This window comes from Chelon labrosus (genome assembly GCF_963514085.1).
Source record: "Chelon labrosus genome assembly, chromosome: 2".
Lineage (NCBI taxonomy): Eukaryota > Metazoa > Chordata > Actinopteri > Mugiliformes > Mugilidae > Chelon > Chelon labrosus.
The window spans coordinates 30,622,084-30,639,610 of record NC_140338.1 but is presented as its reverse complement, the minus strand read 5'-3'; the positions used below and the strand labels follow the sequence as shown (position 1 = coordinate 30,639,610).

At 41.6% G+C, this 17,527-nt stretch overlaps 1 protein-coding gene across 1 annotated transcript in view; it reads left to right on the top strand.

The window, feature by feature from the left end:
- prkcaa (protein kinase C, alpha, a) overlaps positions 1 to 17,527 on the top strand; it is a 135,573-nt gene that overhangs the window by 590 nt on the left and 117,456 nt on the right. The window contains exon 2 of the mRNA XM_084570894.1: positions 1,423 to 1,454. Within this exon, the coding sequence (XP_084427020.1) occupies positions 1,423 to 1,454 (32 nt within the window). The remainder of the gene's footprint in view (positions 1 to 1,422; positions 1,455 to 17,527) is intronic.

Sequence of the window (17,527 nt, the reverse complement as noted above, 5' to 3'; positions counted from 1 at the left end):
TTTTGCCTTATCACTCCCATATGGGAGGAGTTATGTTGTTTTAAGTGTTGCCTTGAATGCAGTAATTCATTCTGCACATAAACAGCAGAGCAGTTAAACTGAATTTATGTGCACGGCCTAACTGGGACAGTACCCGGTGAGAAACAAAAATTGAAGCAGTCATGTTCATTTGTGTGTGACTAAGTGCTCCTAGAAACCCCAGGATCCCTGTGAGAAGCTCTTCAATGGAGCATAAATTTAAATGAACACTTTTCTGCTAGGAATTGGACTTGGTTAGAGTATTTGGATGAGTAATAGACTCCCCTCCCCAGCGCACAAGTTTCACTATTGAAGCCATTTTAAACTACTCTGGAGATCAGCTTTAGTGTTTATTGCTGGAACTGTCCTGCATCGCTGCACGTTGACTACATTTTTGGAGAGAACTCTGCAAGTTGTTTTTCAATATACCCATTTGGAAAAACACCCGACCTGTAGAAAAAAGTTTGAGTGGGTGCTTCGTATTCAGTAGAAACACTCTTGAAGCAGGCAGTGAGAGGCTCTTGCTGTCTTGATGTTGCTTTTTTCCCCCCACTCTCAAAGAGAAATATATTTGGAAAATGTGACAAAGCGTACATTTGTGAGTATCCAGGCTGATTGCAGGCGCCTTTTCTGTAGGCAGGTCTCCAATGAGATCATGAGGGGCCGGTGTGTCAGTGTTCAAGTTACTGCTAAATGGAACTTTTTCGTTCAGTCTTTCCAGTTCTGTCTGAGAACAGTGAACGCGCAGACAGCCTGGTAAAGTTACACCCACATTTGCAGTCTTGCACTGTTGGAGGTGGGCGTGTGATCTCTCCTGCTTCTGTCATTGACAGGTTTACATTTGAGCGAAGTCAGCGTGATCTTAAATTTCAGTGCAAACAATTAGTTTCTTTTCTTTGTGGTTGAAAGCACACAGCGCCCTTCACATAGATTATTGTTATGGATGCACTGTCTCCATACACGGAGAAGGAAAGCCTTAATTACATGGCCAAAAGAAAACGGACACCTGAATATTATGCCTGTGTGTCATTGTCAGACACCTCCTGCTAAAAGTCTGGGTGTTTACCTGTTGCTACGACAGTATAATTGTCTAGAAAGCTTTCTTTAAGTTCACTGATATGCTCTAATTCAACAGCACCATTATCACTACAGCTGCCATTTCAGTTCCCTGCAAACATTTTGAATTAGGCTGAGAACAGGGCTTTGTGTTTTCTACCAGGGTGTTGTTGTCGTTTCATTTTCAGCAGATGACTACAGATTCTTCCAGCAAAACATTCAAAAATGTGAAAGCTTAGCAATAGCCTTGTTGAGTAGCGATGTATGATATGCAACCCCTTGTACCTGAATGTAGGAATGAATTAACGGTGAACAGCTACTCATTTCAGACTTTCTTTCTTTTCACAGGGGGTTTGGAAAGCAAGGATTCCAGTGCCAAGGTAAAACCACAATGCCATCTGACTAAACCGTACCAAAACCTCAGAGTGTCTGCACGCGTGCGATACGTGTGCATTATGTCGAGCAAACATACGCCTTGCTTTAAACGTATAGCTCTTCATTTCAAACATCTGCACACAGAATCTCCCTTGTTGCTTTACACTCATGTTGGGTCAACACATTTAGGGCTGATCCGTTTTTCTCTGCGTTTTTTTTTTTTCGTTTAATGATGCTGTTTGACACACTAACCGTGTTGTTTGCGCAGCTAATGTGTAAAAACGACACGTGATCAATCAGTTTTCCCGTTAGCGGGCCCCTGCCTGCTTCCGCTCGCTGCTGTTTTATGACTAGAATCATGATGACATCGAGGATAACATGATAGAGCTATGAAACACATGGACCTCCTGTGGCTTAAGTGCGCAATCAAGCTTCATCTGTCAAAGCGCCTGAATGTTGATAAGCTCTGTATAGTGGATCTACACTGCCTGGCCAAAAAAAAAAAAAAAGTCGCCACCTGGATTTAACTAAGCAGATAGGTACGAGCCTCCTAAGTCAAATCGAAGAAAAACAACAGTAGAACTCAGGGCTATGTTTAATAGTGAAAGTAAGAGCATTTCCACATGTACAATGTGAAGAGAACTCAAGGGATTGGGACTGAACAGCTGTGTAGTTTTAAGAAACCCACTAATCAGTGAGGCTAACCAGGAAAAAAAGGCTTCAGTTTGCTAGGGAGCATAAAGATTGGACTCTGGAGCAATGGAAGAAGGTCATGTGGTCTGATGAGTCCAGATTTACCCTGTTCCAGAGTGATGGGGGCATCAGGGTAAGAAGAGAGGCAGATGAAGTGATGCACCCATCATGCCTAGCGTCTACTGTACAAGCCCGTGGGGGCAGTGCTATGATCTGGGGTTGCTGCAGTTTTTTTGGCTTGGCGGTGTATATCATGTGCAAATGAGGAAATAACCCTATAATACTGTACACATTTAGCTGTTCAAGCCTAGATGGGGAGTAGCTGTTTGTTTGCGACCTAACAAGAATGACATGACTGTGTTGATTTCTATGGCACCATAAGCAGTTCCTTGGAGCTTGTTGCAAGGTGTTTAAAAGTGCCTCTTTACAAGTGAAGCTTTTGCTTAAAATGGGCCTGTTGGAATGGACCAGCTCTGCACAAAGAGTAATGGAAGTTTGCTGTGGGAGCTGAGGACTAGCTAGCGACAGGTGAGGCAAGTTTACAAAAGCAGCAGGACAGAAAGCGAAAGAGAGAAGAGAGGAATGGAGATGAGCTACAGGGTGAACAAATATGGGTAGTTGTCTCGGCTCGCGTCAGCCTCCAGTTTGCCAACGCCACTGAAGGTGGTTTTTCCACCTATCAAGCGCCATTTTGAGCTTTACCATGTTTGAACTCTTCGAATTCCTCATCTAATGTGGAAACCTTCGGGCTTGCCAAAATCTGAGCCTGACTGCGAGTGCCCAGGTAACAGAGCAGATAATTCATGCAGCTGTTTCACTTAAAAAAAATTTCATTAAACTTGGGTTTACAACTTTCAAATTAAAAGGAGTTTAAAAGCTGTGTACAAAAGTAGTTTATTGTTTCAAACCCATAATTGAAGGAGCTGTGTGGAGTTTTGTCATAAACCCAAAAAGTTACATTTGGTGTTTTTTACAAAAATGCACTGAGTGAATTCTTGAGGTCTACCAAATGTGTGAAGTGTGTTTCCTTCCTCAGAAATTCTTGCAAAGCAGAATCTCTCATTCTGTTTACACATTTCCTTCCTTGCATTTTTCTTCTCTGCTGCCTTTCTTGGCGCATTGGTAAATAAGAGTGTTGCAGCCACCTGCTGTGCATGAACTAATGACTGAATGTGAATTGCCCCACATGCAGAAACACTCCACGGCGTTATAGTGTTTAACAACTGCACAGTGTACATTTAAGGCAGGTTTTCCACCATTCCAGCTGTCTTAAAATTTAGAAAGTTTATTATTTTCTAGTGCAGCTGATTTATTTACATTAAAAATGTTTTGTCTGCCTTAGGTATTATACGACGGTGAACAGAACATGATTATTTTTATGGCGTCTGAAATGTGTCAAACTGGTGAAATTTAAACCCAGTGAATGACTCCGTTAGAAGCACTCTTTGTGTATTTCTTCTTTTGGAGTTGTACAGACGGACAGAAGACAGCCCCGTTCAGCTGGAAACTTAAAGATAAACTCTTTGCCATGGAAGGTGTTTAATCTCAGTGATTCAGAATCCCTCCTCTCGAGAGTGTCGGGGAGAATGAGACATGCGGAGGTCTTAACTGAGTCGTTACTCATCGCACTGACAAATGCAGATGGTTCAAAGTGTATTCTGTGTCTCTAAGGGCATACGTCTAGGAAAAATTTTTCTCTTATAGGAACATGCATATTAGCTTATGTCATCACGTAAATCCATCTCTTCCCCTTGTGCACCACTGCCAACAACCTAACACCCACTCTTCTCTGTGATCTCCTCTCACTGAAGTGAAACTCAGCCTGCTCTCTGGCCTTTATTATCTGCTCCTACTTAGGTGAAACCAGACTCAGGAATGAGTCAGTCTAAGCTGTCGAAGTGTTGACAGTCTAACATGTTTTTGCATACCCTGACATTATTGTCAGCCTGTCCGCCAGCGCCCTCCTTTGCGTTCACATCAAGTTGTCATTTCCCCCCCTGCCTCACTGTTACTCTTACAGCTTTTAATGCAGGAGATGATCAACTGAATGACTGACGAAGACACAAACTCAAATGGTACTCGGAAGCTTTTTGCTCTGCACTCAGTGCCGACCTCTTGACCACTCCTTACTTTTCCAGCATTTATCCATTCCTGGAGCTGGTGAATAAATAATGGCACTGCCTTATATCAAGACGAAGGTGATTGGTTACGTTAAGCTATTCGGAGAGAGAAAGGTCCTCACTTTATAACATCTGCTTAGCCATCAAATATTAAACTGAAGCGCCTGTGAAATGAGGGTCAAGCAGCCCAGCAGCGATGGCGAGCCTCTCAGTCACTACTTGAAAATGACAAAGTGATGAACCGGAGAGTGGCATTTCTATAACAAGAGTGACATTTAATTTTCAGACCCTGCAAATGTCCCTTTTCTAAGAATAGGCTAGGCTGCACAGCGCTGCACCATCACGTGCTGAACATTACAGTGATGTGAGCTTGATTTTGTAAGGCTTGAGCACTCAAAACATGTATATTTAAACTCATTTTATGAATATTTGTGTGGTTATTTGTAAGTGTTGATTAGAGCTGAAATGATAAATGATAAATGCTTTTGACTAGTTTCATACTGGTCTATGACAGTAAATTTAATTTCTTTAGGTTCTGGGTTTGAATATATCAACTTAGGCTCTGTAAAACTGTAGTGGACGTTATAATATGATACTATTATTTTGACTTGTTTTAGACCAGATAATGAATGAATTTAATTAGAAGATTAACTGTTAACACAAATAAATGTTCGCGCGCCTGGTCACAGTGTAACACATTCATAACACTACAGCTTGTTGAACACGAACTTACGCGAGTACAAGCTCAAAAACAAAATCATACCACTCAACCTGACACTTGAAATACATTGCTCCAACAAAGTTAATGTTGTGGAAACAAACGAGCCCGCGTGTAACCACCTTTCTAGATGGTATCTGCATTGTGAACGATCTGTCTGTCGTCTCCTGGCTAATTTTCCTCTGGAGTCTTATTTCAAGCTTATGGCGGGCTACCTTTGTGCGGCAGGGTATCTCAGATCACCATTTAGATGACGCGGTAATGCAGCCAGGCAATTTGTACTCATGTCACTCAGCTGATTTGCCATTCAGGTCCTGTTAAGCTCTTGCTGGCTGTGGAAACCTTGGAGCTTGGAACGTGGGTTTGTTAGGTTAGGGTAAGCATTCCCTATTTTCCTGAAGTTCTAATTTTCTAAAGATGACTCCTGTTCTGTGACTTGCCTCACATTCATTCAGCTAAACATATTCACAGCTAGGCACCTTAAATATTTTAGTGTCAAGTGTCTTCTTCAAGTACACCCCTCTCTGTAGACACATAAGTGGAGTTTATACCTCTGCGGGACATAGACGCCGCAACCTACGCACGTAGCCAACGCCGGGGCGAGCCAATTTATACTTGCGCACTCGTCAGTCTGGCTCGCTCTGTAACAGCGCCACCCACATGCTAGTTGGCGCTGTGTCTTTTTTGCTAGTTGGGTTCATTTTCGTTTCTACTTCCTGCTTCACTTTCAACAATAGCAACTGAAACTTAACATTTGTATGACTCGTGTTTGGCAAAATAACAAATATCTGAATCTCCAAACCCCCTCAGTTAACCTTACTGATTCTTAATTGATCCAAAACAATCAGTTAGAAAATTGCGGAGATGGAGAAACGGAAACGGAAATATCAAAGCAGAAACACGCTACTACCAAGCGGACCAATCACAGCACTTGCGCTCTGCGTCGCCGCGGCACGTAGTTACATTTCTGGGGAGGTGCACGTCAACCACGACACTAGGCTCTGCATAGGGTCTGCGTAGGGTCTGTGTTGTCGCCGTAGCCTCTACGTCAACTTAACGCAGAAGTATAAACTGCCTGTTACTTACACGAGTGTCGGTACAACAGGACTCACGTAAATGGACTTTACTGAGAGGATGTAGATGGTATCATGATGTCACTGTCCCCTGCCACTGTAAACATAAAGCCATTAGTAGAGCACACAGTCCCACAGTATTGATCCCATTTCAGATTGTATTAATAACACACCTTTGAGTCCATCTAACTCAGCTAATGCTTATTGTTGTCTCTTTCAGCAGACTTGATGTGCCCACAAATCTTTTGCTCAAAAAAGAATGTTCTTGCTTGTGCCTGTAACATGGTAGTCAATGCAAAATCTATTTAATGATAGTCTCATAAACTACCTCTTTGTAGTGATTCGAATTTATAGGCATCTGAGGTGTGTGGCTTCATGTCACTGACTTCCATTTAAAATGAATTGCAGCTTGTTGCTCTTTTACTGTTGGTGTTTACGCAGCATGTGAGACAACAGATGTGAGAAGATTACAGAATTAAATGAGACACGAAATCAAGGGTATGGGTTGGCAGAAGTCTTAAGAAAATGTTATTGTCATTCTAGGAAAAAAGTGATTTCCTGTGACATACTGATGGATGAAGTCTCATTTTCTGCTTCATACACCAGTTTGATACATACAGACAATTTGTGTAGTATTGCGGCAGTCGTTGGGTTTGTCACGTATTGGTTTTCAGAGAATGGCCGTGGGCTTTCCCAGTGGTTTATTGGTTTATTGGCAGATTTTAGACAACTGAATTTCACCTGAGGCTTTTTCAATAATGTCTAATGGTAGTCCAAGCGAATGAGTTTTGTGTTTGTGGAGGAACCCAACAGACCTTGCGAGGCGGCTGGATCAAGATTTGTGACATCACAAGATCAATCCAGTGAGTCCATCATGGCAGCCGTCAAGCTATGGGCTTCTGGCTGATCCACAGTGGTGTGGACCAATCAGTGTTCTTGCAGCAACAGTCAGTCTATGGACAGACACCAAAATAAACTGTCTGCTGGCAATATGGGTGGAGGCTAATATACAGGCAATACTGGAGGTCACTGGAAGTCCCAACAACTCATGCACATGGGTTAGTGACGCGATCCGATCTGATCACAAATAACAGTGCAGACACTCCTGTCTTGAATATCTGATTTTAGAAACAAATCTAAATTTCCTGCAGTCTTAACAAAGCCTTGGTGACCTTCTTTTTGAGCATTGTTACAATATTATTTTTGATGGTTCGTGATGTACCGTGGAAAAAGTTGTATTTCTGGCGCAACGTCACCTGCTACCAGTGTTCATGGAGTACACTCCAGCGCCACTTGTGGTATATGGAACAACTTTATTAAACTGTCACGATTTGGCTCGTGGCCCTCATCGGGGTCATCCTTATGCTTCGTGGCTTTATGATGTGTTAAATCAAGCTTTCAAGATACCAGACACACAGTAATGACTCCGTCCCATATCCTGTTGATGCACAGTGGCTTTGTTAACCTTGTGCTCCCCGGTGTTTGGACAGTAATCGCAGTGTCCTTGTGCACATCCGTCAGAGTGTCATCCCAATAAGGCCTTTGTTGACAGACCATGGAAAGACAAACTCCCCAGGTGTCCGTGGCCTTTTTTTCATGCTGGCTGGTGCATGTTTTCGTCTCTTACCTCTTGTTGTTGTGGTATGTGTGCCGTTTTCAACTGTTAAAACAGGTCAACATTCTTAAGCAGTATTTTCCTGCTGCATTTGATTGCTTCAACATGAAGCTGCATCAGCTCCCTGGTTTTGATGCTCAAGATGGAAGATTGTGTCCAGAAAACGTATCCAAACCCTGGGTTAAATTCATTATACATTGTTGGGTGATAGTAGCAAATTGTCCAATGTGGTTCTGAGAATATAGATATTAAGAGAGCAAGCAGCCAGCATTTGAGGGTGCCATTTCTGTTGTGCCCCATACAGAAAGCAATGCATTGGTTAATGCTTTTATCTCTTCAGGGGGTTAAATGGCCTGTAATAAACTCCATATTTTCACGAGAGACATGAGCGTTTATAGCAATATCAACCTCAGGTGGCCCGAAATAAACCACGCTGATGTATGCCTCGGTGAGTAATGCCTCCACGATGAAATTACTAGAATACATCATATGTCTGCAGTGTCACAGTGAAGCAGCTTTTTCTCGATGGTGTTTTCATTAGGCAGCACAGGATTTCAATCAAATCATCTCTTAAATGCACAATCACCACTCGTTTATTTAATATGTGGAAGTACCGCAGCTTATTTTCTGGAGTAGTGTGCTTCCTCCGTCCCAGCGCAATGTAATTATCTGAAATTACTGGTGTGAAAAAATCAGCAAGCAGAAAACCAGACCCTCAGTGAAGGACCTTTGAAGTACTAATCCGGCCGGACATTTTCACAAGTGCCTCTTCATATTTTGAAGATGCTAAAAATTAACATTTCAGTTCCTAAATCAGTAGGCTCCTTTATTTTTTTATCCATTTATTGATTGATTTATTGTTTAACTTCAGTTAGAAAATACAACGCTCTGGAAGATTTTTCCAATTCCAATTTTCGTTTCATAATTGGGGCCTCCCAGAGATGACTGTGAGAGGAAATGGTTTGTGCCACTGAGACATAAACCTCTTTGGTCCTGGGATTTTATGTCTCAGTGCTTCAGTCAGTCAGGATTGTGAGACCACCTGCCACATCTTGCTTTTTCTCTGCTGCCTTAGTGGCCGTGCCTTCCTTTATTCTTTGTTCTTTTTTTTTGCCTCTTTTCTAAAGCAGCAGTATACTTAGAACAGATACGCAGATTCATCACCACTTTTGATGCTAACAGCTGAATGCTCTATAGCAAATACACTGCCAGCCCTCTCAGTTTCTCATCTCTCTTGTCTTCCTACTTGTTTGCCTGTTTCACTGTTTCCCTCTGTTGCCTACGGTGCTCTCTGCCCTGGGTGACAGGGTCTGAGCTTGCTCTATCTTATTTTAATACACGGTACAAACACACCCAATCCTTCCAACCCATTCTGGTAAACAGAGGCAGTTAGCAGTTGGGTGTTTGGTTTGTGAAGGAATTTTCATACATTGCGTGGCGGTTCCCTTATGAGTAGGAAGTCCCAGCTGCAACCTAAATATCATTCAGGTCTAGTTGGATCAACATCATGATACGATACGATTGTGAAATCATTTGGATGGGGCAGAGAAGAGGCATCATGGCATATGTGTGTGTTAGTGCGTGTGTTTATAAGATCAGGAAGGGAAGATGACATTTTTCATCATAGGCTATATTTAGCATTGCTTCCTGGTCCCCCTGACGATATACAGTCCTGTGCATAACGTTGGTTCTGTTTATATGAAGTTCTGACTGCCATCGCTGGATTACATGGGCTGGGCTTTATTGAGGGGACACATGGGCGGCAGATGTTACAAACTTAGTGGCTTGATTGAGGGTATTTTGCAAACTATGCACATTTAAATCTTCTTCCTCACAGTAATGCAAGTTTTTTTTTTTTTTTCCTGCAGATTTAGTAGTTTGAAAAAGTTAATTATTCCTCCTTTTACAGAGATTTGCAGCGTAAGTTGTAAACTGCACAAATCCCTCTAATGGCTGCTATAGATATTAGTTTGACAGAGGCACCGTCAATGATGGTACTTTCCCCCATAGAAACTATGGCATTTACTATTGTGACACCTTTACAGGCGGTTATCAGGACGTTGACCTCCACATTGTATCCAGATGCCAGTAAAGGCACAAGGCAGATATTTGGCCTCTCTGACAGTGACCATAATAACTAGCTCTGCAAACTCCCTAAAACAGCAAGCCCTCGGTGAAACCAACATTAAAGGAAAATGCACTTAAGCTATGTCTACACAGAAGCATGAGCAGCACCAGCTCTGTTACTCAGGAGGCATTCAGGTGCGGTGTTAAGGTGTAGGTCACTCCACTTTTGTAAGCATGGAGACATGTCAAACATAGGAAAATAAAGAGCTGGGTTGATTAAAACAGGTGCAAATGCTTTCTGCTGAAAATAGTTGGATATGTCAGAGGCAGCCAGTGGCTTGTTAGATGAAAATGGACAGCAATGAAAACACTTATAGCTCTCCGAAACCTTGTTATCTGATGTTCATTTTGGTCGGGCTGGGCAGTGGTCATTCAGTCCAGCGGGAAGCTGCTTCATTATTTATAAAGCTAATACGTAAATCTAAGGTGGCCTAAGGAAATGTTCTGTACCTAGGTTAATTGGATGAAAACACATTTACTGTAGCTGAAAGGAAATGGTAGTTTTTAGTTTTTTAGTTTGTGTTAGAGCTGTAGGGCAACTTGATTTTAATCAGTGTTTCATGTAATAAATGTCATTTAGTCCATGTTAGACGTTGCCTGTCTTTGTTCAGCAGTTCAGAAGTATTATCGCCTCAGGGGGGTTTGATAATACAATGACAATTAATGTCAAAATATGATTCCATTCATATTATAAAAGCTAAAAAGGAAATGGATGTCACTCCTGATGTACTGTGCGCATTCATCTTTAAGATACAATTGAATGTGAAGATTGTTTCTGACCAGAAACAGAGGTGGAAGCAAAATGCTTGGGCATTTTGGATTTCCCTGAAAGCCCGTCACCTCTCTTCCTGTTTCTCGACAATCAATTCAGACCAGCTGCATTAAGATTAAACTAATCCATCATGATGGCCTGCATTATTTATCACTTTAATTCTCACCATGCATTTGGGAGAAATGATGTGCTGTGCCTCATAGTTCTATTGTGTTTGGCACGCTAGACGGTAATATTTGCATAGAAATATTGTGCTGTTTGTCATGTTGGTCAGCCTAGAGAGACTGTGCTGGAATGAGCACTGATTATTGATTCTGAACTGAACACTGGTCTTCAGCCACGTATTATAATATAGGTCAATATTTTAAATATTGTTTTGATATTTGTTGCTCCCTTGCTGTAGTGCTTCTCCCCATGTTTCTGAATCTGGATTACATTATGTTAAGTGGAGACCTGGACCACACATGGATGCAAATGTGCTCGTCTCTTGGCACAGGACAGCTCCTGCACAGAGGAAAATACAGCCTCTGACACCTGCACTTCATGAGATAATGGAGCCCTGTTCAGTTCCTGTTTGCATGCTGTCGTGATGCAGCCCAAATCTGTTTCACAGTTTGATAAGGGGATTTGAGTGCAGGAAGGGGACTGACTGAGCAGTCACAGGTGGGATGACGTCCATGTTCCTGCTGTCATGCTTGTGTCACCGGGAGTTTGAGTGGTTAGAGTGTGTCAGTCGTTCTCTGTCAGTTGGAGGACAATGCTACAGTGTAGCGAACCATCACAAAGGTTGCGTTCAGATTTTAAAATAGCTCTGAGTTTCTGGATATGTGGCCTTGCACGTGACGTCCACCTCGTTGTCCCCAGCAATATAATGCTGAACCAAAATAAGCTGTCCAAAGTGCTCTGAGACAACAATTTATTATGTTTTTGGGTCATCCATTCATCCTTATGCCTGTAGATTGTCCCAGTCTGGGTCATCCTCACTGTGATGCTCTGCAAAAAGACTCATTTTATCGTTAAATTCTTGCCAAATCTCTATATCTCACATATATGAGACATAAATGTAATCTGCAACTTGACTGGCTGGCAGACACACACAACTACGAGGCAGCAGAGCTAACACACAGGCTGTTTTGTGTTAACTGTCATTTTTGGAACTTAAAACCAGAATACAAGCCTTCACCTGCAATCGAAAGCTCTCATTTCCTGTTTCAGGCAGCAAAAATTTCAGATCAAATTCCTTTTTGTGTATGTGGTATACATGCGGTGTAGTGTTTACTATACCCTAGCTTTAGGTGCTCTGACTTCATGCCACATCCCCAAAGCTGGTTAGGTTAAGTGGGCATTCTAAATTGGCTACAGATGTGCACGTGAGTGTGAATGGTTGTTTTTCTTTCTGTGTTAGCCCTGTAATCGACTGGCGAGCTGGGTGTACCTCGCTTCTCATCTCGCCCTTTCTCAGCTGGGATAGGCTCCAAGCGACCCTCTAAAGATAAGCAGTGATAGATAACAGATGGATGGATGGATGGATAGCGTTTTGTTCTTGTCCTTTAATGTGTGTGTTTGTCTGTACCGATGCATGGAGAAGACGTTTTCGAAGGACAGTGTGCCCAAGTAGAGTCATGTGAAAGAGAATGTCCTGCCAGCAGCTTTGTGTTCTGGTGTCTGTTCTGTGTTTGCTCAGGGACCTTTAGCTTCTGCAGGAGGAAGTGTGTGGCAGCTTGGTCATAATGGACTGAGGTTGAGAGCATGCAGATACAGCACGGTGAGCCAAACTCTCAAGAGTCTCAGCTGTGTTGTGATTCCCCCTTTGGCTTGTCAAGACTTTTCATAATAGATATTTATTGTGGCTATCTACTTTTTTGGGACTGGAATACAGATTTGTCGTGAACTATTCTGAGATTTTGTTTCTTTCTTCGGTATTATGTAACATGTGAACGCCACAAAACAACTATAAACATGTAAAAGCTATTATCAACAAGATGAGGATAGATACGGAACTGGTTTATTTTAAACTCGTATTGCAGTCGTACGTGGAAAAATCCAGCGCAGAAGAGGCTCACATTAATTCTGCACTCACAGCAGCCTGTGAACTTCATAACAAAGTACCACACAACCACAAACCATTATGAATTTCCAACTGTGACTTCCTCTTGCTTGCTTAAAAAGTCTTGCTTTCTTGCTGCTTCCAACACCGTGTGACGCTGCTCTTGCTGCTTTCATGCAACACAAATGATGCACTGCTACTGGAAACAACAGAATGGCGCCTCACAACTTCAAATGCGAGCGCGCATTTTCCAAGCAGATACACAGCGTCCTTTCAGAACGTACTAAAGTAGTTAGGCTTGTTTGACCCATTAAACTGACCTTGGATGGCATTTGTAATGCTTTTAAAAATCATCCATTTAGATGATTAAAACCACTTCTATGGTTTCATTGTTAAATCTACTTTTGGGTTAATGATAATGCTTTGAGGGTCAGAACTGTAACATAGGTGCTTAATGGGAGCTTATAAGTACCTTTTACTTCAATGAAACACTCAGGCAGCCTGTTTTTTTCTTTTTTTTTTTGTGAATGAGACCACCTGTTGTTCAGTCATTTGCTCGTAGGAAGTGTTCCTGCTTACTGGGATTAACTTTTGGCCTGGATGCGATCAGCGGGGAACAATCCTTCCTAGCACTTTGAATCGATGCTGTAACATCGACAAGTCACATATCCCACATCTGTCTGCAGAATAGGTCTTTGGGCACTTTGCAGTGTCTCTGAGTTGGTTTATCTGCCCTGCCATTTAACACAGACCTCTGCAGCTTAATGAATCACATAGTTATACCGAACTGGTTTACATCGACGGCTAGCGATCTCCAAGGGGGTCTCTAGAGGTCGACCGGGCACTCTTGGAGTGTTATTGATCAGCGCTGGTCTTCCATATGATTGTGGATCTGCATGCTGGGTGGAAATTACCTTTCACTAATAACCTCTGTCTCATTATTGAAAGCCAGACCGGCCTTAAAGACATGAAGAAAATGGGAATACCTTCTCTGCTGGAAATAAGAAGCAGCAATGTGACAGGGAATGGGGGTTTATAACAAATGGGGAAAAGAGTGGCTTACAGTCTGGCTGAGTCAAAAACAGCAGGTCCCATAAACAGTCACAAACAACAATTTCCTGTTTTCACTCAATGGGTGGAGTGAACTGTCTGTGTATGGATAACCTGATGTGCATGTCTGAGGAGTGAATGTGTACAGCCTTGCATGTTTTTCATCTTAATACAGTGGAGGACAGTTTGACCATATGACACTGAGCATATATTCTTCCCTCCTGCTTCTCCAGCCTTTGAAATTTGATCTTGGCAGCTGCAGAGTAGCAGAGTCGCAGGGTTCTAATGTATTTTCGTTGCAGTTTGAAAAGCTTCTGTTGCCACTTGTTGTGCTTTTGTGCAATTTGGTGAAGTGGTGAAAGTCTTATGGTATAACTCATGTCTCTGAAGCTTACTGCAGCAGTGGGTTACTGCAGCTGATAAGGAGGTTGCAGATTTAATCAACCAGGTTCTTTTCTATTCTTTTGTCATATCCTGGGGGAGTTTGTGAATTTGAAATGTTTAACAAACACATCTTCCTCTTTACAGCTGCCCTCAATTGAACTGGCTTTAAGGCTTTTACATGTTCCTTCCCTTGTGCATTACACCATAGTAAAATTGACAGATTGCTGAAGGCTGTCACACTGAAGTCCCTCACGGATTACAGAATAATCCTGATGATAAATATCAGATAAATATAACTGGGGTCTATCGTCTCAGTCGTCACCTGTAGTAACAAACGCATGAGAGCCACTAAGCCTGTGTGACCAAATGCACAGTATGTAGTGTGTTCTACTGTTTTACTTTGCTCTAGTTTATAGAAACAAATGCAGGATTGCGCAAAGGCTTAGTGACACACATGCACCCACATGCATATTGGGTCTAAGTTGAATCGCAGTCATTTAAGCCTGTACGTCAAAAAGGGCTTCTTGAAAGCGATGATTGCTGATGGTTAACTTAATCCATACACAGAGCATAGCTTTATGTGTAATGGTTGTTTAAGTCACGGTTCTCGTGGTTCTTCTCTATTCTAGGGTCTGTTTTTAAATCCTTTGTACATGTGGGCCGTGCTATAGGATTTAATAGGCAGTCACAATAGAATAGCAGTAAAGATCCCAGGTCACTTAAGCTCTCACATGATCGGACATGTGAATGCATGATCAGTATGTGTTCACAGTCGGGAGGTGGAATGCACCCTGATTCTCACACTGACGTTTCTCGAACAAGAATAACAAAGAAAAAAATCATTCCATCACTGTCACGCCTCAGCCGCAGTGAAATAGAAATCTGTGTCAACACATCGGTGACTGAGCTTCATTTAGGCCAGTAAACTGACAGCTGTCCCTATCTGGACAAATTTAAGAGACTTTCAGTTTCACTTTAGTTCAAAAACATGTTGCATTTGTTGGGAGTCCATGCTACACAGAGAGTCTTACACTTCTAAAATGCAGCAGCAGGTATCCTGTGCTGCTGCTGGATGGTGAGGATTCTATGTTGTTATCCTTCTATCTAATGACTGCTAAGCCTTTTATTTACAGCTGGTAGACTGTCCCCATCTGTATGTTTATCCTCCTGCCGTTGTGTTTATACACTTCATGCATATAGCTTTGTGATTCAGAGGTAACATGAGCATGAAGACCATAACAAGGCTTCTGCTAATGCTTCTGGCTAAATAGACAATTGAGTTTCTCTGGCACTTAACCTTTGTCATTATGGTTGTCAAGTGTCTTCACAGACACTTTGTGATGCTGTGGTGAACAGCAGTTCTAGTGCAGTCTTTACAGATAGTGCGGATAGTACTGATTATAAGTATGCAGCATTCAGATATCCTATTATTTAAGTGTATTAAAGTTACGTTGTTAGATTGAGTTGGCGAACGATTCAGGTCCTTTTTTGTATTTCTAGTTTGGTTTTAAACTCTAAAAAAAAAATTGTTCAATTTAAATGATGATTTTAATGATTTTGTAGCTCTCTAAGAAAATTGGGCTGCTGTAATGATCCATGCCTATGAGAGTGGTGTATGGTTGTATGGTGTAAGTGTTGATTGCCGCAAATTCCAAATGTAAATTCAAGTTTCATTGAAGGAAAATAAGGCAGTTTTTTTGGTTTTTGACTTGTTGCACTTTGTTTTGTTAAAACACATTAGTAAAAATAAAATTAAAGTATTAAGTTTCTTTATTTCGGTTTAGACTACAGAAAAAAAAACGAAAGGTTTCCCTTTTCAATCATTTAGTTTTTCTAGTTCATTTCTGGTTTTAAAAGCAAATTTAATAGCAAAAAAATGCATGGGTCATTAAAGCTGTACATTGAATGTACATTATGTATCTTGAAGGAACTAAAGTAAATGCAGCAAATAATCTGCATGGAGTTCAGGCCTGCATGAAAACAACTGGTAAATTAATGATTACAGCATGGTCAAGTACAGGTTTTATGCCAACAGTCATAAAATGTGTCTTTTCTGTGCCTCTTCTTCTGTTATCAGACCACACATTCTGTTTCTATTGAATCTCAGACGTCACTGAAACTTACTTCTACTTTCTATTCCCTGTTTATATGTGCCCTGGTTTCCTTATATCTGTGCCTGTGGTGATATTTGTTCTAAACGAGAGGACGAGATTGTGCGAGGCCACATCGGCTATAAAATATGTTGCAATGTTTCAAATTTCACATCAACTTTTAAGTTTGATCAGTGATGACAAGAGTGTTTGGTGAACATAAACCTTGTCTGATGCTGATAGCAAACATCAGTAGCATTCAGCAATAGATGAATGAACTGTTGGAGCTCTGGCTGACCTTAATTTACCTCTTGCAGAGTATTACTGAAAGGAATAATACACTTCTGGAAAAACACTGCTTTTCTGAGTGACATGGATTCAACTTAATAAAACATGTACCTTCCAGAGGTGAACGTCACTTTAGTTACGGATCAGAATGCTTTTAAAACTGAAAGGGTTTGGTTAATCCATGGGGAGGTGCAGCAACGAACATTACCAAGGATTAGAGAGGGATATTACTGCCTGGATGCATTAGACGTGTATTAGATAGCTCCATGATGGAGCACAGACTAATGCACCAGACTCTGAATTACGGCATAATCTGCATTTAATTGCCATGAGTTTTGTTGTGATAATGGCATTATCTAATGGAAGAGCTCTAGAAGGTTTTATATGAAGAACAAAAGGCAGGGCAAATGGAAAGGGCAGAGTTGCAGTTACAGATGTGGGTCTCCCACTTAAGAATGATCATGTAGGCTGACAAACTTGTTTTTACCCCGGCTTACGCAACTTTTTGTTACAACTGAGACGTTTTTCAACGGTGAATATATTAGGAATGTCTTCAGGCTTGTCTTCAAGGCTTACCGGACAGGCTTTTCTTGACAAACTGCAAATATTGTTCAAGCAAAACCTGAATTTATGAGTCCACGCAGCACTAAGAAAAAAAAATAAGCAGTGGCAAGATCTGTGGTTGTCTGTTTGTAGGAGCCAAGAAGTCATTGTTGGTGGCATTTTATCCCCCAGTCTTCTCTATTGTCTGGTGTTAGCCTTTTATTTGTCATTATCCGGAAAATAGGGAATGCCTTGAACCCACTGTTTCCCATTTAATATAATGTACGACGCCTTGTCTCTGCAGATAATGTGAAACTGCAGCAGTACGTGACTGTCAGAAGAAAACAGTAAAACAACAGCAATAAAACACTAATACATTTACTACATTTTTAGTACTTCTGTGTTTCTTGCCAGAGCTTCTGCCAAGCCCTTGCAGTCTGGTGGTTCTGGCACACCAAGACACCCTCTCTCTGTGAGGGTCTGTCAGGTTTGCCCACTGCAACATGGACTACACTGCAAATTTAAGAATGATAATAACAGGCTTGATGGTCACAGGCT